General features: G+C 40.3%; 1 protein-coding gene across 3 annotated transcripts in view; it reads left to right on the top strand.

Annotated features, from left to right (window-relative positions):
- The window catches only part of ctnnd2a (catenin (cadherin-associated protein), delta 2a), a 256,428-nt gene that overhangs the window by 180,517 nt on the left and 53,021 nt on the right, over positions 1-22,890 (top strand). For all 3 annotated transcript variants that reach the window (XM_084340351.1, XM_084340349.1, XM_084340350.1), the window contains exons 14-15: positions 4,431-4,644; positions 14,715-14,901. In XM_084340351.1, the coding sequence (XP_084196477.1) occupies positions 4,431-4,644; positions 14,715-14,901 (401 nt within the window). The remainder of the gene's footprint in view (positions 1-4,430; positions 4,645-14,714; positions 14,902-22,890) is intronic.

The following is a 22,890-nucleotide window of genomic DNA, read 5'->3' as shown; positions in this document are numbered from 1 at the left end:
GGGATCCTCTGGGTACTGGAGACTGGATTAGATTCAGGACAGTTAGAATTACAGTATACTCTAGTTTCAATTCAACTGAGTAGGCTTTGTTGGCATAACATTTTACATGTGTTGCCAAAGCACAACGACAATTACCCCAGTCATGACAAACATGGAAGTAAGTTAAAAAAAAATATATATGCAAGACATTATGAATTATAATAACAATATTAATATTCAAATAATGAAAGGATGTGGGATAAAATGGACGCTCAGAGGGATATGGTACAAATGTCTGTCTATCTACTGGTGTTCTCTTGGCAGGAAGTTACATACTTAGCAGACAACACTTTCTTTCCCCCGCTGTTTCTCACAGTTTTGCTGTTTGTTGTTGGAGTCAACCACTGTGGTTAAGTCAAATTGTAAATAATCTGGTTTTACATTTCTAGACCGTGAACCATAACAACAACAAGCTGTGATCATCTGTTCAACAGACATCAGCATGAAATAAGAGAAAAACACAGCGAATAATCCATAAAATACACAATGCAAACTGTATTTACAATTTTCCACTCTAATCACTGTATAAGATTTGTGTGAGTGTTGAAGCAGTTACTTTTTCACTGCTGGCATAAATATGCTGAGTATTTCATCAATGATTTATTTAACTCAAAATACTTGAACTGCTTTTTTTATTTTTTGACATAAACAGGCACATTTCAGGAGGAGAACAACCTCTTCCGTCACTGATATTTTTTCTTTGTTTTTTTTTATATTAGTGTAGCGATAGCCTTTGAAATGGTATGTTAGTACATTGGTTCTCAAGCATTGTCTGATATGCTCCCCTCCAGAAGCAGAAAAAAAGTTAATGCAGCCGATGTGAACAATGTGTTGGTCTCAAACTACAGGGGACCAGCCACTAAACAACACATACACACTCACAAATTGGGATTATTAAGTACGCTCTCAGTCTCCTCCTGTAAACAGTGGTGGTTTGTGTTTTCTCTGTTGAGTTGTCTTCAAACAGCTGGATAGAGCCTCTAGTCCATTTAATAAGGTGGATTTTCAAAGTTGTAAATCTTGCTGTTGATACTGCTGCAAAATTAGCTGTTCCCCTGCCTCAACTATATTAGGCACCCATAAGTTAATGCCACTTTTGGCCCAGTTCAGAATGCTCCAGAGGGGACTTTTAGCCTAGGGCCAAGAACTCAATTAGCCGAAGGTTGAAAGGCTCTGAAATGCAGTTAGCCCTAGGCTAAGTGTCAGGTAAAAAAAACCAAAGCCCTTGTATGTGTGTATGCCTGCCAGAGTGTGCACATGCATTGAAGGTTGGAAGCTGTGACACATCTTGACTCTGTCTCTTCACTCACATGCAAGCAGTAAACCGTCTCCAGTGTGCTGCTGATGAGTGTCGACGTTCCATATGTGGCAAGTGACTCAAGCACACTTGTTAGGCTTCACATGCCACCGTCCCAGGTATGTGTCACCAGTGTATCCCACAGCTTTAACGCCAGCAGCACCTCCGATTCCCACAATCGCAGCTGTCACCACTGCTAACTGTTACCACGGCAATGCTGTCGCTATGGGTTACCAATAGCCGTGGCCGCCGCGGAACAGCGGGAGACAAAGACAAATCAATCTGCGCTTCTAATCTTCTTTACATGGAATAGAGGAAAAGAGGCAGTGCAGAGGTATTGGCAAGCCTTGTAGGTAGCTCAGAGGCAATATGGAGTAATAGCTCTACGGCTTTTATGGAATAACAGATTAACTGTGACACAAGCATAAAGAGGAGATGGGAGAGGAGCAGAGATCAGTACGGGAGTGGGAAAGGGGAGCAGAGGCAGGAGGAGAGGAGCAGAGGTGAGGACCAGAGGCATAGGAGGGACAGCAAATCAGGTTAAGGAAATTGTGTGGCCAATGGAGCAAGGTTAGTTTACCATTCAATGCACCCCTTAATCCGCTTTAATTGAATAGATAAGCAAAGTCATTTTGCTCGATAAACTCCTGCTGTGTCATCAAACACCTCCATCCTCTCTCTGCCCTCCATCACTTTCTTGTGCTTTCTTCTCCTCCTTTCACTCCTTTCACCCTCATCTCCCCACGCCCCCACCCACATTTATCATTTTTATGTTTTCACTATGAAGAAATATGACTAAAACTGTACTTGTAGACACTTATGGTTCTTTTCTTAGCCAGATGTGTGAGATTTCCACTGGAGACTAAACAGTGAGTGCCAGACATAATCACAGGAAAAGGCTTGGAAGTCTATTTGCTGCACTTTACTGTTCCTGTCATCTTGTCTGTATGGTAAACTCCACCCATCTGGTGCCTCGCGATGAAACAGACAGTAAGAATTAGTGCCAGTACTTAATGTCCCAGGTTTGGGGGATAAAATGCAGAAAAATAAAAGAGGGTTTCAAGAAGCCTGATTACACAGTTAACCGTGAAAGATTTTTATTTATTTTTTTCAGTTATCTGGCTGAGTAACTTTGCCTGTTGCAGTACTTCAGAGATTAAATACAAGTGGAAGCGTGAAAGACAGGAACGCTGTCTCTCTCTCTTTCTCACACACACACACACACACACACACACACACACACACACTAGTTGCTTTATCCATATTGCAACTAGTCTCCTGGTGATCACAGCAGCCTGTTTCTGGTGATTAGTACTACACCCCTGTCGAATGGACTAAACACGGGTTGCTTTAAGCTCTTTGGCCCCCTAAGGCTGATGAAGATCCCTGCAGTGAAGATGCAGTGTGGGAGGGTTTAAACATCACCAGCGTGGGGAGAAGGCAATGTGTTGCGCCATGGGGGGAAAGCATTTTGCGTAACACCATAGGGGGAAGGCATAATGTGTAACGCCAGACTGCCCTCATTGCTGTCCCGACAGCGTTAACAATCCTGACTACTTTGTCTTCTCACAGAATCAGGATATAGTCATAAATCTACACTGATTGGGTTTGTTTATCTCTTTGTATGTCTTTGTGTGTATTTACATAGAAAAGACAGTGATACAAATACACTAAAAGGAGAGGAGCTGGCGTATGAGCCAGGAGACTTTATCTGGTGTTTTATTAAGGTTTTGTTTCCGCTTTTCTACCTATGTTGAAAAAACAGTAAAATAATTTTTTTTTTAAATAAAAAATGTATAGCCTGTTAATCATATGGAATGGCTGTTTTGTTTCGCTTCATTCATTTATTTTTTAATTACAAAATCTGAGGTGTTGATGACCTTTCAAAAGTCTATAAACAGACTTCTTAGTTTCCTTTCTATACTAAGGGAAACCTTTTACAAAACCTGTTACAAAACTAGTGTATCATTATCCTGGATTATATGTCAACTTATCGTAGTGGAAGGTAATGGTCTGGAGTTTAATAGAAGATGAAATGGTGCTACAAGAGGTGTAAAAGTTGTGTTTTGTTGAAATATATGAGTTATGGGCAATGTGTCAAATCTCAAGCATTATTTTTAACTCACAATTTGTGTGTGTTTATATTTATATTATTTCGATGTTCAGTATATTTAAGTTCATACATGTTTAAATTGAATTGTTCTTGATCCTTATTTATAACTATGAATACTAAATCATTTAGAAATGATACATAAAAAGTTACCTGCATGCTGAAATCTTCATCTTATAAGATGTTTGTAGTGTAGGGACCACAAATGCGCATCTGCTTTCTGATATAATTTCACATAGTTTTAAGTTTAGATTTTATACTATCCGTTTCCATCATAAGTAAATCACACACACAGGCAACATTATTCATGGTGCATATGAAAAAAAGTCCAATGATGTTATGTAAAGCAATTGAACTAGTTGTCTATTTTGAGAAGCAGCTGTGCCTCCCACCTCTTTTCCTTTTCAGATTCCAGAATCCAAAAACTGTCAGTAGTAATGGATTATTCCGTGTTAATTTGCATGTTCGTGTATGGAAATGTAAAACAGACAACCGAAAAAAGACAAACACAGGGAGGATCGATACACAACAACAGAGAGACATACATACATACAGGAACAGACCAAGTGTGTATTAAAAATGCAGTGAGAAACAGACGTGTAATAATGGGAAATGTTTAGAAGCAGGGTGATAGTAGAGCAAACAGACAAGCAAAGCTCTTTTGCTTCGATCATCAGTGCATTTATATGTCATTTTGTGAAAGTTCTGTCATTAGCTGTGTTATAGTATGTTTAATTAGTACACATCAGGTAACTAATCTGATAGGCAGGACTGATACACACACACACACACACACACACGCACACACAAACACAAACACTATACAAGCAAAGTCACTACCTGCATAGACAAATAAACTAAGGGGCTCACCAACATTTTCTTGAGGTGGATGTTCATTTTAATTGAAGCGTAGTAGTATAATAGAGAACTTAAAGTAGAAGCACAAATGCATTTTTCATTTCATTCTCTTTCTTTGATCCTCAGATTCGTAGACAGGGAGGCATCCAGCTACTGGTCGATCTGCTGGACCACAGGATGAGCGAGGTTCACCGCAGCGCCTGCGGGGCCCTGAGGAACCTGGTGTACGGCAAGGCCAACGATGAGAACAAAGTGGCTCTGAAGAACTGCGGGGGTATTCCTGCCTTGGTCCGGCTGCTTAGGAAGACTGGAGATGTGGAAATCAGAGAGCTGGTCACAGGTACACGATCTAAGACAAACCCACACCTCACCTCCATGTAGCTGCAGTTTTTTTCTTGTTTGACTCTGCTTCTATGGCCTCAGGAGAGGTTATAATAGAGTATGTTTGTATGTCTGTGGATAGAATTTGATATGTGGAGATGTGAGGATCACACCTACACTAAGTCTGGGTAATTTGATGTACCCCTGCAAAACCAACCGATACAATACAAACTTGTTTCGAACAAAGCAAGAAAGCTTTTATATTTATTTGTTGATTCTTATTTAGTTTATCTGATTGTTTGTCTGTTTTCCTGATTTAGTAAATTTAGTAGGTTTCTGTTCTATTGATTACTCTTGTGACACTTGTACAGTACAGGAGGCATGCACACATGCACAGCCGCAGTGTATTCTAGTCTAAACTGGCCTTGACAGTCCTTGTAGTTTTAGCTTAGATATTTGACTTCATAGAAAATTTATACATTTAACTTTCAGTGAAAAGATATTCTTCAGACAAAGTTACTATTCACTCTGCAGAAACCAAGGCTGCACATCTTGAGCTCCTTCGCATGTCTTTAATATTTAATATTCAATCAGCGCCGTTCTCCTCAACGTGCCAATAGAAGAATAAGAATGCAGAAGAGGCAGCGAGGCAGCCAACAGTTTTTTTTTTTTTTTAAACATCATGTCTCTTAAGAAGTGTTTCGCTTCGTGTCCTCTCAACTTTCTTTTTTCAAGTGGTTAACTTGTAATGCAGCTTAACTTTATTTCTGTATTTTCTGCGTGGGTGCATGCATACAATCACAAAAGGTGTCCGCCTAACATTCAAGTCAAGTCCAGCAAGTGTGGTGTTTTGTAATCACTGGTCAATCCTGTTTTCACCTTGAAGGCATGAGCAGTAAAAGTTAGCCAGTGAATTGGAGACGCATGAATACAGCAGCCACACACACAACTTAGAAATGCACATACATACACACTCAGATGTACAGTACATAATGTGGAGATGCACACAAATATCTGTGTAGGCAAAAGATCTATAGATTAAATTTTAACACCCACCTTAGCTCACAGACGTTATATGAGCTGATATAATTTGATCTTCATTTCTCTTGAAATAGTTTGCAATATGCCTCCCACAAGAATTTAATATTCTTCTAGAGGCTTTTTAGGGCTGCAGCAAACACCAACACATGCACTGCGTCCCTCCCCGCTTAAGACACAGACACGCAGATGCTCACACTCATGCACATACACCACCTCAAGCATGTATGTAATCTAAATGTGCAGCCACAGTTATTTTCCAGCATGACACTGGTTCTACAGCCTCAGGACAGGTAATAATGATGAACTGCTGTGTGTGTCTCTTTGTGTCTGTATATGTGTGTGTGTGAGTGAATTGTGTTTGGGCATATGTGTCATAGGATGCCCTATAAAAGTAAAAAATCTGTGATACTTATTGGGATTGCCACCATAGTCTGTGCTACTGGTGTTACACCATTATTAGCCCACCGTCACCATTTTTGTTTTGCTTTTTTAATCAATACTTAATCAGAAGAGAGAGGCTAGAATTATAAACCGAAAGTGTCTGTACAGCAGCGGCAGAGTAGCAGCAGTCAGATTTCACTTTTCACATGTCAAGAGTGAGGGGAGTTGGCTGACAAGATGATGAAGGAAGATTTGTTGTCAGAAGTGCCAATTTGGGAATATTTCCAAAACTAAACAGTATCTTAATGTCACTGAGGGAAAGAGAGTGTGTTACTTCACTGAGAGGTTGGCAAAGTCAACTCATGTTTCAGTGTTCGGTTTGCATTAGCAGTAACAGATATAGAGAATTATGGTGTGGTGTTGTCACAAGTTAAATTAACCAGTGGGAAACTGTTCCTTACTTCCTTATACTACTCTGAGATATTGTATTCTAGCACTTGTATTGTGATGAAGTACAGATGAGTGTTATACAGAGCACTTGTTTTCTTTGCAACATAATTATTTGCCCTGATGAAGACTCTCCTGAGTCAAAACACACTGGTTTATCGATTTTTAATGTTATCATCAGAGTGCTGCAGATTGCTTGTTAGACTGCCAACCAATAACATAGACCTCCATTACAAGTGAGCCGGTCACTGTTTTTCAATTTAACTCAACCATTGACCCTATCGTTGATTTTTTTTTTACTTCATTACTGTTCTTGATCTATTGCAGCAATTGCCTCATTTTTTAAAAACTTTTTTTTCTCTTTAGGCCAAAATAAAAGTTGGCTAAAATCTACCAGATATAAATTGGATGAGCTGTGACCTGTGTTAGGCAGGGATCTGAATGCTAGCAGCGTAGCAGATTGTAATTAACAGTTCTCCCTGGCATTACATGTCAGAAACACAAGAGAGCAGGCCCTCGCTTCTCTTCTTAACGTTTCTTCTACCATTCTACCATCACCCCCTCTCCTCTTCATACTTTTCCCTCTCTACTTTATCAATATGCATGCTGGCCTTCTATGTGCTTTAGTGTGTATCTGTACTTGTATCACTAGTTTTTCTCGCTCTTTGTCAGACAAAAGCCCACTTTGGTGTACCACCAGGTTAGCCATGAGATAAGAAAGACTTGTTCACGCTCAAACAAGAGGATTGGACATTCCCAAAGATAATGTGCAATCACACTCATTCACTCCTACAGACACACAGACTCAAACAGACACCCAGAAACACATGCATGCACCGAATATTAAGATAAAGTCGGTCTGCCCCCCTCATGTTCAATTTGACCCCTGACCCCATTGTTCCATTGCTGGGAACGAAGCTCATCTTCAAGCGCATGCATGCACGTACACGCTCAGACATCCATCCCGAGATGCATCCCCATAGGTCACTTGCTCTCTGGGGGAAACACACAACAATGACAGCCAGGAAGCCAGTGAGGAGTTTTGTGTCTCCCTTCACAGAGCCCTCGCATACTGATAACAGCCCAAGAAGGAAGGAGGGAAGGAAGTGTTATATTTTCCGGACCCCTTCACGACACCGCTGTCACAGGTTGGATGGAGGCAGGAAATACATCTTGAAAGGGAAGGACAATTAGAGAAGTACAGTACAGGTTGGTGTAGAAGGAAGCTGTGTTAAAATGGAAGGAAGGAAGCTGTTACTTATTTCACTCAGAGCAGCTATTGACATTGAAGATGTTGAAATACAGTTGGAAGAAAGGCAGTGAGGAGGAAAAGACAGAATGAACTATAAATGAGAGAACAATGATAAGTAGGAAGGAGGACTAAATGGGGGAAGAAAGAAGAATATAGGAAGAGAAAGCAATAAGAAGGGGGGGTATTACTAAAATCCAACACTGGACCTTCTACCTAATCATTCCCATCCTATTCTATGTACAAACTCCTGCTGCCCTGTGGAAAACATTTAGATTTTATTAAAAATAGGCAAGAAGATGCATCAATCAGAATTCACAGAAAGCACATTTACTCACAGTGATGACAGTCACCAGACTTTGCCTATAGGGACATTCTGGCACATCCAAGAACATAACTACAGTGCTGCAGAGACTTAGAATAACAACACAGCTTGGAGTTTGTATTCATGTGGGGTCCGTAAGCAGATTAAGAAATGAATTAAATGCACCGCAAGTCATACTGTGTCACATCTGAGCTCTGACTTTTAGAAATAGGCATCTTGCAAAAACACACACACGCAATGTGTAATTCTATCTTCCCTTTCCCTGAACCTTCCTGTCTTAGTCCTTCTCTGTCTGGCTCTCACTGCTGCTGGCTCAGTGAATCAGTGTCATGAATGACTCTACCCTGTTGTCTGTTTGCTCTGGTACTGAGCATAGGACTCCACATTTCAACTGCTTTCATGCCACCACAGCCATATTTTGAAGTCTATCCTCATTTGCCCCGTGGAACCCCCTGCTGGAGCTGTAATTCACCACTTGAAACTGTTGTGTAATTAGTCGGTAATTCAATTAGGCCTGTGCTTTAAGTGTTTTTTTGTTACAATTAAAGATAACAATGTTTTCAATTCCTTTTCTTTGTTGCTGCAACAGAATTTTAATCAAATGTGTCCATTTTGCTAAGAATTTGTGCAGTCATACAATGTTTGTGTGCTCAGATTATTTTCATTGCAATGGCATGGACAACCAGTTACTATACTGAATATATAAACTTAGAAACTCTAAATACAGCTGATTACAGCTAGCTGATGTTGATGGCTGTTGTCCAATAATAGCTATTAATTATTGTGGCCATGATTTTATAAACACTTGGCTGTGAAAAAATCTTAGTACAGAAGGAGGAGGAATAACTTCCATGTATTTGAAAGATGGTTGAAATTATTGTACTGGCTGGAAAACTGAAGGAAAGAAAATTTGGCCTCTGTCGAAGGTCCTCCCTCGTCCTTCCTGAGGACAGTGCTGTAAATACCATAACTAAACTGTTAATTAGTATCATAAAAAACAAACCCTTGCTAGCTCCTCTGCCCTGATATGTAGAGAGAAGGCATTGGATCTTTTGCTGTGCCAAATTACAATCCTCCCAAAGCTTGACCTTCATTACTAATTGGTAGCTAAATGATTTGAAAGCAAGCAAATGGCACTTGGTGACCACCAGAGGTTCATCAGGGGCAGTGGTGCATACTTAAATTACATCAATAGACACAATCCTCAACTGCTGGACTCAAAATAGTGGCTGTGCTGAAGTCATAACCAATCAGCCTCCTCATTATTGCCTCTGCCTTGTCAGCTTTGTCTAAGCACGTCCCTATTCTCTGTGATTAAAGAGTCTGTTTAGGTCTGGGGAAAAGAGACAAGCCATACGTCTTTTTTTGGTGACTGCAAAAACCTTCCCTCAACAATTTACCTTATCTCCCTGTCGGTTCTGAAGTTTAAATTTAGACAAGCTTTTATTGGCTTCCTGGGTCTCAGCGCGAGGTAGATAGGACAAAGTCATGGCTTCCGGGCCTGTCAGTAAAAGTCTGGTCGATGCAGAGGCTTTGGGTGTCAGTAGGAGATGCTGTTCTTTCTGGTGGGCGCACCTTGAGGCAGTGGACCATGGCGTGACCCTGCTGCAGCTGCTGCTTCCTGCTGAAATGGTTGATGAGTTCAGAAATCACTGCAGAGGAAAATCACGTGTTCAAAATGTGGGAATTTGGGCAAAGGTAACACTTAAGTTATAGTTGTCTTTAATTCTTGAAAACTTAAGACAAGTACACATTTTGTTAATGTCCTAAAATGGATTTGATGCCTTAAGCACTTCCCATGGGAGATCATACTTGCTCAAGTTACACAATTCAAGTTCAGGCATTCAGAGTGTAAAGTGGGAATTGCAGAGGCTCCATTCTCCCTATTACAAATCAGTGTACCAGCAAAATGATTTTGAAGCTGTTAATTAATGGTTAAAATAGATAAAACATAATGTTGCTTTATTTGCTATTCCATGCATTGATTCTGTTCACCATATGCAAAAAGAGACTTAACTCGTAAATGCATCACAAAAAAGAAGCACGTGTGTATACCGAATAGAGCAGCACTTTTTTTGCTTCTGAAAGCTGATGATGTAAGCAACAAACCAACACAGTAAAAATATACTGCTGCCGTCCTTCACTGTAAAAGTCTTCACCATGGTTCCTTCAAGGCATGAATGGCTGCTTCGTGTAGATGTCCAAATCTCCATGTCCCCACTACTGTTATAGTACTCGCCAAAGCCACTTTAATTTAAGTCAAAGCTCGTAACCTTCTTTCAAAAATGCTTGTGGACAGAGCTCCATCGAAGTCATTATGATGATTCCTGTGGGAAAACAGGATGCCTTCACCAGGGTGATTTTTTGCTGCTGCTACGTTGCCATAAAATTGTTAGTGTCCTGCAGAAATTTCTGTTGCATCTTCACTTCACTGTGGGAGGCACAGGCACTGACAATGTATCCACAATACAGGACTTTATCAAGAGCTGACAAATGTTTTCCACAAACCTACTGCAGGATGAGAAGTTGTATGACCTGGGGGTCATGTCAGCAATTGTTAACCTGCTGCCACCTTTGACATTATCCAATATCAATGTTTCTTTTTTGATTATTCATTCGCAGTTTCTGTAGACACATTAGCTATGTAATTTGTCATCTTTTGCTTTACTCATCACCAGGTTCTGACCCCGCGGCTAACTAATTCACATTGAGTCGCACAGATGAAGGCTGTTTAATAAAACATTGCCACTTGAGGCCTAACAGGCCTCACTCTCCCCTTACAAGTCATACTCTCATTTATTCATGAATTCATGCAATCATCTCCCCATTTCCCCAAACCACCCGGCTCCTAGGAAACTGTCCGTCAAGCGTCTTAGGGGAACGAGTCGGAGGAGGGAGCGAACGAGATAAAGACAGGGAGAGAGAAATGAAGAAAAGTCACACACATACTCACACAGGCACACACACAAAGGTTCCAGGATGATGTCATTGTCTGTTGGTCACCTGACGTTATACCCATAAGGACACTGGGCTTAGCGAAGCGTTACAGATCTATGTTTCTAGAGCAGGCAGGTGTGTGTGTGTGTGTGTGTGTGCGCGCGCACGTGTGTGCATGTGTGTGTGTCAACCTTGAATTTGGCCCATGTTAGACATTGGCAGACACAATGTCCTTGATCCAGAAAACACTGAGTAGTCTATTGCTTTGTGTTTCTCCCTCCTTCTGCTCAATCTTTGTCTCTGTCTGCAAAAAATTAACATCATAACCCCATCCTCTCACACCCTTAGTGTGTTTTGTGTGTGCATGTGTTTTTATTTGTGTGTATGTAGGTTTATTGGCCTGAGAAGCCAAATAAAGGCAGCCAGGATGCCATTTTTTGTAAGCCAGCCGACAGGTCCTCGTGGGCTCATCGGAGACAACGCTGTTGTAACGTGATTGCAATCACACACTGAAAACACTCGCCACTTGAGAAATAGACAGACAAAGAGAGAAACAGAGAGAGACAGTCGGAGATGTTTGAAAGCACTGAGCTTTATAAGTGAAGTGTTTTTCCCAATACATGTCTTCATCCTTGCTGAGAGTGCCACCGAGTGTCTGTGTGCGTGTGTGTGGGTGCGTGTGTGTGTGTGGATGTTTCAGCTTTTACCTTGGTTTGAAAAGAGCCCATGAGAGGAGAAGTATTGAGAGGAAAGAGAGAGAGACTCTAGATGTGAAACAAGAGGCTGATTAGCGAAAGTGAAGGCAAATGTTGCTACGCTCCCACGCACACACACACACACACACACACACACACACACACTCACACATACAGCCAGAGTGTGAGCACTTGATTGCTGCCAAACAACATACAAGGTCATCGCCTTATTATCACCCTCCTCTTCTTGTCCTCTCAAGCGTTCTCTCTCATCCACACACACATACACATTGTTGTCCTTGTTCACTCTCTATCTCACCACATTTTTTCTTTTCAACTTTTCTCACATTTTTTTGCTCTTTGTCTTTACTTGCACTTGTATTATACTTGCTTTGACTTGTTTTTTTACATGTTTACTTTCCACATAAGAGCTACTTAAATTGTATTTGAGAATAACAACTTTAATTGGGGGTTAACCTTCTGCTCCTTAACATTGCTGTTTTTTTCTGTTGTCAGTAGATGAATTTGATTTCCGATGATTTCCCATCATTGTTGTAACCATTTTGTTTTTCTCTTTGTAACGTCTGCTATTCTTTAATGTCATTCCCTCTTCATTGTTTTCTCCTTCCATGTCTTTTTCTTGGCCTGATTTCCTTCCCATTCTTTTGTCTGTCACTTGCAGATTGTCAATATGACTGACACTAGTGCAGCACGCTGTAAGGCATCAGGACTAGTGTTGCTGTTGGCGACACAAAGCTGGCTGTTAGTCAACACCCAGTGCCTTCAGAGCAGTTTGTGTGCAGTGTTTCATTGAAGTGAGGTTTAATATGTATCCGTCATTAGTGACATAGCCTATCCTTGCCCTTTTCCCATCTCATTCTATCTAATTTTTTTTAGTAGAATCCCCTTTCTTGCGGTTCTCATTGATACCTAAAACAAGTTGAGCAACTTCTGTAGAATTATATTAAGTGTATTTTTATGTTTTTGTTAAAAGCATCTTTATTTTGTTGGCCCCTTTCCACAGGCAGAGGTCAGAGTTTAGCATCCTTCCTGGAGCTTTGACAAACTTGGTGTCTTGCTCAAACGTTTTCAGATGACAGTGAAGATGACAGTATCCACAATCACTAGTGTGCATGTATTTTCCACCGTTTCCACTGTTTAATTTACACTCACATCTAACAAGACCTGAGCAAAAATTGAATTGTGCATGTTGTATTGTGGAGTGAACGGGACATCTTTTAGCCGCCTGACAGCCTCTATGAACACAGTCCATTGCCTGCAGAGCACAGTGTCTTGAGTTGTGCCCATATTTTATTTGTGTGTTAACCGTGCAAATGAATGACATCTGTCATTTGGGACCTGCAGCATCTGGAGGCTGCCACCAAATACATCAGAGAGGGTGACCTTCAACACAGCATTTTTTTTTTGTTTGTTTGTTTTCAGATTCAAAACGTGTTGCATGTCTTCTCTGTTGTCTCAATCTGTTTCTGTTTCCCTAAACCATCACTCAGCCTCTCCAGCTCACTTCCCCTCTCATTAGTTTTCTATTTGTGTGTCTTTCATCTTCGTCACCCTCTGTTTCACACATTGTTATCATATTGTTTGTTACTCTATCTGTTTTTTTTTTTTATCTTTTGCTTTCTCGGTGGGGATGACCAGTGCAGGCAGCAGGGACTAATTAACATATTTAAAGTGTGAGAACGCTGATGGAGCCTCTGTGTGTGTTTGTTTGTGTGTGGTTTGCATGTGCATAAGTGTGTCACAGCTGACCAACAAGGGTAGTGCTGTCACCGGTCTGCAGAGAGGCATCTGGTATTCCATCTGACAAGAGGAAGGAACATGTGTGTGTGTGTGTGTGTGTGTGTGTGTGTGTGTGTGTGTGTGTGTGTGTGTGTGTGTGTGTGTGTGTGTGCGCGCGCAATTGCGTGTGTGTGCCCATACAGTATGTGATTACGTGTTAAGTAGCATTGATGTGTGTGCCCTTTCAGGTGAAATATTCTTTTGTGCATACTGCACAGAGTATCAAGTCTTTCTGCCAACTCATGTATGTGTGCATATTGTTACGTACATCAGCTGTAGATCTCTGCATATGCTTGGAGTGTTATTTGTGTATTCATGCGTGTGTTCTCCACTGCACAGTGTGTGATAAATGATGCACTGGTTGGGCAGTTGGCGCTCTGCCTGGACTAACAAACTAATTAATTTCCTCGGATATCACAAGTATCAGGTAGATTGTAGAGTCAGATTCCAGAGTGGGTGGCATTCTCAAAGGTGATAAAATTGAGGAGTCATTTTCTTCCCACACTACCATTATGCAGTAGGTTAAAAAAAAAAGTTTGGGGTTGTTTTTAACCAATCAGAAGGACAGGTTTGACTGCACTGACCTCACAAAATACAACCAAATGTATTTTATTCGACAGCTCTGAAACGTTAATGGAGCCATTGGCTTTAAACTATCTTAAAATACTGTACATTTTTATTAGCGATATGTGGAAAGTTGACAGAGGGAAGGAAAAGGTGGAAATGCAAATTGGTAAAGAGTGCTGTCCTCACTTAGCTGTACTCCGAGAACACAGATTTAACAGAAGTATTAATAGAAAATAAAACAAAAGGCTATGCACTGTGGGAAACCCAACAGAGACTTCTTTGTAGCTTTACTCAGCTAAATGTATTTATCTAACCTTAACTTCACCAATTTCAAAACATTAAAGTGTATAAACAGGTCTTGAGGAGTACTACTGAATTAAAGTAGTACAGCGCTAGTTGTGGCTCAAGTGTGATCTGATAAATTGTCTTCAGTGTAACACAGTCGCTGAATTGTTGCATATCCTCAGTAGATGCTTTATGAATATTAAGTATTTAGTAGTAGTCTATTGTGAGTTTTACATTTTTAATAGATTTTTTTACATTACATATTAACGCTTTGTCACAACACAAGAAGATTGGTTTTATACTTTAAATCTTGATTACATTTATATAATAAAATATTTTTCTTTCTGTGTGTGTGTGTGCAGGCGTGCTATGGAACTTGTCATCATGTGATGCGCTGAAGATGCCAATCATCCAGGACGCTCTGGCCGTTCTGACCAATAGCGTCATCATACCCCACTCTAACTGGGACTCCTCCCCCAATCACCATGATGACCGCAAGCTCCACCTTCACACCTCCCAGGTGCTGCGCAATGCTACAGGCTGCCTCAGGTAAAAGCAGCACCCACATACACTCGAGAACACACACATACGCAGCACACTCCTATGGTGGACAATCCTGTCAAGACACATGGACCTTTTTCTTCCTCTGCCACTCTCATCTAAAAGCATACAGCATGCCCTATACACATACTGTATGTTTCCACCCTCTTTTTTTTTTTTTTTTTTGCCCCCTTGGCAACAGTATGAAGATCAAGTAGTATCAAGTTGTAGAAGTATGCATAATTCACCATGGTTACATTAAGCTCCAGAGTGTATGTGAGCTGTGTGTGTGTGCGCAAAAGCATCATTTGTATAATAACTGCTGAGATTTAAAGTAATGAGACAATTTTATTGTGAGAATGAATCTTGTCTCCGCTGAATCTTCACTGCTGTGTGATTATAGATGCATATATTCACAAACTATAAACAATAGTCTGTGCGCAGTTGTTTCCCTCTCACTCATTCACTCAATCTCTCACACACACTAACTTGCGCTTGTAACCATAGCAACACCTCATCCAATTGAATCCTTAAGGTGTCAAGATTTTTTGGGTGCATTGTGCTAATAAAGAAAATGTTCCTTAGTTGTTAAAGCTCTAAGTAGTGAAGGACAACTTACAGCTTTGTAGATCACTTGCATTGTACACTTGAATTTGATTTATCATATGAAAGTTAAAATTGCTAAACCCTGCTTAATATCACTGTTTGGTACCTGTGCATATTGGAGGGCGTGACGTTTAAAACATGAATACCTCTCCATCCATCTCCATTAAAGCAGCACTTGAATGTCGTTCAGTCAGTATTGAGCCACTGTAACATTGTCACTGGACTCTATGTCAGTGCCAGATCCTTGACTTCGCACTTGCAACTCTCAACAGAAGCCCCTTATAGTTAGAAAATGCGGCACACTTGCAGCCAGGTAGAGGCTGCAATCTGCCGTCTTGTCTATGTGAAACGGAGGTGTAATATTCCTCCTTTTCAAAAAAGCCGCCACTGGGGTAGGCGTAAACATGTGACGTGACGTGAAGCACGAAGTTGGGCGTGAACAGTGACGAGTGATCTGGTTATTGACGATTCTCTCAACTGTGATGGTCAGCATCTCCCGGATCTCAGCGGCTTTCCAGTTGCTCATCTTGACGTCCGCGGATGAAGTGATGAACTGACTGCTGTGATCAGCTGTTTCCTGCTTTTAAAACTCCCGGCTGTGGGTCGCACAACAGTGCACGTCATCGACACCTCCGCCCATTACATGCAATTGCCGGGACATGGACGACTTGGATTTACATAGCAATGGAGGTGGCAAAAAGTGTACCCTCCCAGGCGTCATATCGGCAGACCAAAACAGACCCCCAATATACCGCGGTCTGTCTAAATTCGCGGACCTAGCCGCAAAAAGGACAGCCAAATTGTCGGGTTGCTGTCCAGTATAAAAACGCTTAGAGATGTGAAGGAAGTGTGATGTGTCCCTCCTGCTTCATTCATCATCAATTCTGAGGAAAAGGATGTGTCTAGTTCAGAATGTTATTGATTAAGATTTTTGTTTTTTTTTTAAGTCAAAAACCTTCTGGATACAGTTTTAGAGGTTCATAAGATCTGAGCCTTTTTATTATTCCCTCTTTTCAACACATTTGTGACATTCAACATGTCACAACAGAAGTAAAACAGGGAGGCGAACTCGTCTACCACCTATTTTAAACAGTTCAAACTAATTTTGGAGTAAATATTGTGTTACTGTATTGAAGGTATATTATATATATGTATATATATATATATATATATGGTATTTCTTGGTTATACATTTCTCTAGAAGGTCTGGCTTTGCACCCAAGCTAGCCGCCCTTTGACAGCTTCAGCAGTTAAGGCAGAATTGACATATTGTTTGTTGAAGTCATCTTTGGTTTATTCCAGAAAATAATCACAGAAAAGCAAGAGTACAGCAATTGACTGTGTAGTTTGACTTTGGTCCTATCTTGAAAATGGGTTTTGATGCTAAAACGTAACCTCTGTATAGCAATATCCCCTGCAGAAAGATACTGCTATAGGTTTGAGTTGTAATTCTGACTGTGCTGTAGGTGGTTAGCACTGAAAAGGAGCTCTGGTCCTTGATCCCATAAACAACATTTGTTCATCTATGTACACACACTCTTAGACCAACCCCTCAGAGGGCTGAGACGGTTTAGAAAGAAAAAAAAACTCCATGTACTCTCGGCCGTCTCTCTTTGAGCTGTATACTCAATCAACCACCAGCAGCCTCTGGATTAAACCTCACCCCACTCGCTTTGCAGAGCTCCTCTCAAGCTGTTTCGAATGGTTATCTCCAGCTATTGAATGTCTCTCCAAAGCATTTCAAAGCCATTTTGAAGATGTTACAAACAGGTTTTTGTATGTATTCATATAATTTTGTGTGTAAGGTACTACACTGTGTACACGAGCATGTGTGTATGCAATCAACATACCAAAGTAAAGGCTCCAGTTGCTCCAGTCCTTTTGTGATCACTTTAAATATGAAAACTAGCGTGCATAATTACCGGTCATCCAAAATATGCAAAATGCATATTTGTGAATGTTGACCTGTTGGATATTTGCATAGTTGTAAATGGTTTTCAGTAACACTTACAGTATTTTACCGCTGGCTGATGAGTCAAATGTACATCTTCTGCCAGTCAGTGGGAAGACACCGATCTAACATTGGCACTTATCTATATCAATTGTTATTCATTTCCACATGTAAAAATAGCTTAAACATAACAGCACCATAGTTATTCGTCCATTTCTGTTTGATTGCTGCAATAATTTTGTACTCCATCTCAGAGGATCTGCTGTTTTGCAAAGTAAACCACTTGGAGTTGTAATCTACATTTTAACTACAGCTTGCAGTGCTGGGTTTATTACTTGAATGCAGTTAGGGACAGTGTAGCATAAATAAGTGTTTGGAAGGTAAAATCCTGTAAAGTTTCTTTGTTATAAACTTCTCCTTTTGTTGTCAGCATTCTAATAGAACAGCACAGGAACTGCCATGGGGGCCTGTAGTACAGGACAAGATAATTATACACAATAACTCTATATCACAAACACCTGTACTGATCTAATTCATTCTACTAATAGCTATGCAGTTGCAATAAATATTACATTGGGAAAACTTTAAAAGCAATTATTTTGCTGGGACGAGTCAGAGTGGAGCAGTGCTGATTTAACTCTGGTTTCCAGGCTGTTTTGTATCATTTTATCTGCATGTGGGTTGCATTATATTTTTTCCACCTGTATGAAAGATGTGAATGACAACCTTTTGAACTTGTTCAGGTTTTTTAGAGGATAGTCCAAAAGTTTACTTTACTCAACAAAGAATTTTTATTTAGAGAGAGCCACTGTTATATGAAGAAGGAAAATGATGGATATACAGTAACTAGGATCTTGCAAGGCAAGTTATTATGATGAAGTATTCTGTGTAATATCTATGAAATATATTTATTCATATTTGCAGTTTGAAGAGGTAAAGATTTGGCATAACGATAAGTAAGCTTGCTCACATGATTGCATGAGGACTAGTGGGCAGACTTTTTCACAAATATATCTTTGCCTATAATATGTGGGATTCATGTTAATTCTTGGATTATTGTTAATGTGTGGTTTCAGTCATTTAAGTTAAAATAAAAAAAAGTTGAAATATAATCAATGAAGCCGGGACCCGGGTTGTACACATTTTATTTGGATGTTTTTGCTGTTTAAAGCCAAATGAGCTGAAATGGTTCTTGATTACATGTTTCCCATGTCAAGGGTTGAGTAATATCCCCAGTAAATACTTTATTCGACATATTTTGGCAATGGTTAAGTGTAACTTGTTTTAAAATCATTACACCAGACAATGTCAGTGAATCTAAAGTGTAAGTTCACACAGAGAGAAAACACATTTGTTATCCCTCTTGGAATCTATGGAGGCAGACTTGAAAGAGTTGGCTGACAAGTTTATTTTTCCAAAAGTCACTTTTCAATTCCTTGCATACCACAAACTTAATTCACCTCCTCTGTACTGTGGTGTGTGTTTTTCTTTTGACGGAACTGATGAAAGTAAAGTGTTTAAGGTCATGCACGACACGACTGCAAACCACAGTGGTGCAAGTACATGACTACAGTTTTTAATTAAGCTGCTTAAATACACCACGATATTTGCCACGAGTGACATTACTGAAATGTTTAAAATTACTGAAAGGCAGCCACTCTAATCATTAAAGTCAGTTGTTAAAGGAGGCACCCATACATCAATACAACACACACTAAAGACAGCATTGGGAAACCTGGCGCTGCACAACATAGTTTAAAAGGCAATATAGCCTACAGGGACTGGTAAGGGTGGAGTGAAATTTCCATGCAGGTGTGGGTCTCTAAATCGGAGAAACTAATTAGTTTGAGTAGGCAGCAGATGGATGACTTACGCTGATTGAGATAATTTAATATAAGAGTCAGAATATTTGTTGTGTTTCTTTTAGTTGTTTATCCCAGAGCAATCTGTTTTGCCTTAAACTTTTAAGATAAAGATATCACTTTTTGCCAGTGAAGTCTGTTGACTTTCAAGTTGTATGTCAAGTTTATTATTTCCTGACTCACTAAGGTGTTTATAGGGCTTAAGTGTGTGTGTGTGTTTGTGTGTGAGTGCATGTGTGCGTGTGTGTGTGTATACCTCTGGAGATGCAAGGGAAGACGAATGATGCTGTCAGTACACTGCTCCACACCGCGAAGTTACAGATCAAATTGTAAAAGCCGGAAAGGAGAAGGAGGACAGGAGAGAAGAGAAGAAGAGGGCTGAATGTTGGAAAGATTAGAACAGATAGAATGTAGAAGTGGTGAACAATGAGAAGGGGAGACTAACAGGATCTCATAGAAGGGAGCTGAGACACAGAGAGTAATGAAGGTGTTTTTGCTGCTCTCCAGGGTTGTTTTCTATCCCACTATCAGTTCTGGGGGGTTAAAGTGACACAAGGCCACAATGTTCAGGCCTCGGTGTACCTCAGCTCAATTTCAGACCTCTCACCTCTCTCATTATCCCTTCACTGTCTGTGCTTGTGTGTATGTGTTGTGCATGAGCGTGTGTACAAGCCTTTGTGTGCACTTGCCTATCTATGTGTATTTGTTTGTGTATGAGTACATGTGTGCTTTAGGGTGTATGTGCAACACGTGCACTTGTTTATGGGTGTATGTGTGTGAATCAATCTCAGAAATCACAGCTGGCATGGGGGAGTTGCATATCATAATAGGAATGAACTGGTGTCAAGGCATCAGGTGTTTTCGATTTTGGGTGTGTTCTAGTGTGTAAATGTGTGTGGGCTAGTGTGTGAATATGCGCGTGTATGTGTTTTCATGTATGTTTGTGTGCTCATGTGTGCATATATTAAATGTGGGCCAAGCAGTTAATGATGCCGATGGACCCATATGTTGTCTAATAGGGTGGTGGGAGCGCGCACACACACACACACACACTCTCTCTCACACACATATACTGTGTTATCAGAACAGACACAAGGTCTCCTGTGGAGGGGCTTCCATATCCTCCATTCAGGGGCTGTTTACCTCCCTGCAGGTTGTTGGTTTACAGCCAAGCCAGAAAAAACCTGCTGTCTCCTCGCTGTACACACTGTTTCTGTGTGTGTGTGTGTGTGTGTGTGTGTGTGTGTGTGTGTGTGTGTGTGTGTGTTTTTCTGTACTTGTCACAATCACAGACTCATAAACACTTTAATTTTGTTTCCATTCAGACACCCACAGATGTGGGAGAGCAGTAGGATGACTTATTAGATGAATCAAGAATAAGGAGTGCGTGGTCATGAATGAGTTTGTTTCCATGTTTATTTCATTGATATTAATTGGTTTGTATGCATGTGTGTGCCATCTGGTGATGACCCTGTGCTGCCTGTGCCCTCTTCACACACACTAGCACACGTACACACACGGTCAGACACTTGTGCAGAGCTACCACACACCAGCTGTTTGAGACAAAGTCATTTGTTCCTTGAGCAACATTAGAGAGCCATCTGTCCGAGAGTCACTCATATCCACATCTTTTCCTGTACATGTTGCACGTATCTTTAAACGACTAAAACCGACAAACTGACCAACATGTGATTTGCTCAGAGACTGTCAACTAATTTCCTGTTGCACGCAGGGAAGGAAAATCAATGTCAAATGAAAAATGTATAACCTGACTAGTAGTATCTTTTAAAAAAGTGTAATTGGTGAAAAACAAGTTCAGCTTTTCTATCCTTAAATGACTTCCAATTCAGCTCCTCCAGATACAAGGATGCTTGTTAGTGAACTTTTGCCCATTTATGTGTGGGTGCTCCTTTTCCAAATTGCATTATATGATATATAAAGGATGTTTTTACACTGACTGTATATACTTTTTGCGTTATCATTACACCCGTAATTATTGCCAATCATTCTCCTTGTGGTTTTGTTAAAGCATAGTTGCTATAATAGACAGTATGGATCGTCAAATGTGTAAAGAACTCTCATCTCAAACAGCTGAGTTTATTGACTCAATACAATTTGCCTACCAAATCACGTTGCTTACGATGCTACACTCACAATAGACATGTTCTCTGTGAGAAGAGACTACTAGGCATATACAAACGTGCAATGCCATATTCAGATGATATTTTTGTTTTTGGTGCAATGGAACAAATCAATCAATCAAAGCAGATAGTTTGTAGCTTAAAGAGAAGCCAGAATCAAAGCTGGGACTCTCATGGTCAGCTCTCTAACTCCTAAGCCCCACCTAATGAAAGATATACTTGAGTCCTTTACTGTAAAAACCACTGTAAATGGTCACCGGTCCAAAATATTTTGAAATGTACTCATATAACATAGATTCAGTAGTCTTCAAGGCTGTCTGGGATCTAAAAGGCATGATTTAACAAAATGTTTTTCAACTCTGCTATATCTTTTATTCCTTTCAGCTTTATTGACTGAATTCAAGTCAACTTTTTCAGTTTCTTCATTCCTTTATTTTTATTGTCATTTCTTCCATAAAAGACATTTTTGTGTCTTTATGTACTCTTAAAATGCTCACCCACCAGCACTCCAATAAATGTTGTAATTCTTTTTAAATGTGTTTATCTGAAAGACGCCTCATGCTCACCTCTCTCCATGTGTCCTCCCAAAACTTCCAGTACGATTAAGCCAACTGTTTATCATACTTAAGGAAGACAGAAATTACTGTATATTAAAACCATTACGGGGGATAGAACGCTTTATTTTTTCCAAAATAAAGCTGTAAAATGGTTTTCTTTTTATCACTGGCACCATAGCACTTCAGTGTTAGTTAACTGCAGCTAAAATAACAATGTTAAATTCTAAATGGGATGTTTAATCAAGTTGTGTGTCTTTTTGCTCTGTAGGTAATTATTTAACGATGCAGGCTAATGACTTAGACTAAATTAATGAGGAGTGACATCAGATAGGATGAGGTGTAAGCCTGTAATGGACTCGTTAAATAGTAGAGATTTACCAGTTAGATTTAAGGGCATTCACACACACACACACACACACACACACACACACACACAAACATGGAAATAATTGAAAACCAGCGTGTAGGTGCTCACATGCCTCCTTTCAGTGCTGCTAGAATTCATATGCGCACACACCTTGCTTTAAAATGTCACCTCCCATACTCATCCTTCATCTTCTTATGAAATATGCCGTCTGATATGCTCTCTCTCTCTCTCCCTCTCTGATCGATTACCATACGCACAGATTATTTTACCAGGGTCCATGAATCCCTTATGTTAGAGTGAGGACTCAAACAAACAAGCTTGCATTATCTGAAAATTGTGGTGAAACACAGCAAGATGTGAGAACGCCTGAGGACACACAACACCCAGAAAAAAAAGTTAGCAGGCTATTTTCTGCATAAGAAATCCTGGCCTCACTGTGTTCGTCAATAACTGGCACAGAAGGAAAGGCGTGTTACAGAGAGGCACAATATCTCATGCTTCATTACAGAACCAC

The sequence above is a fragment of the Pagrus pagrus genome, assembly GCF_965226575.1.
Source record: "Pagrus pagrus genome assembly, chromosome: 20".
Classification (NCBI taxonomy): domain Eukaryota; kingdom Metazoa; phylum Chordata; class Actinopteri; order Spariformes; family Sparidae; genus Pagrus; species Pagrus pagrus.
The sequence above is the reverse complement of the archived record's forward strand: the minus strand, read 5'-3'. Positions and strand labels throughout refer to the sequence as shown.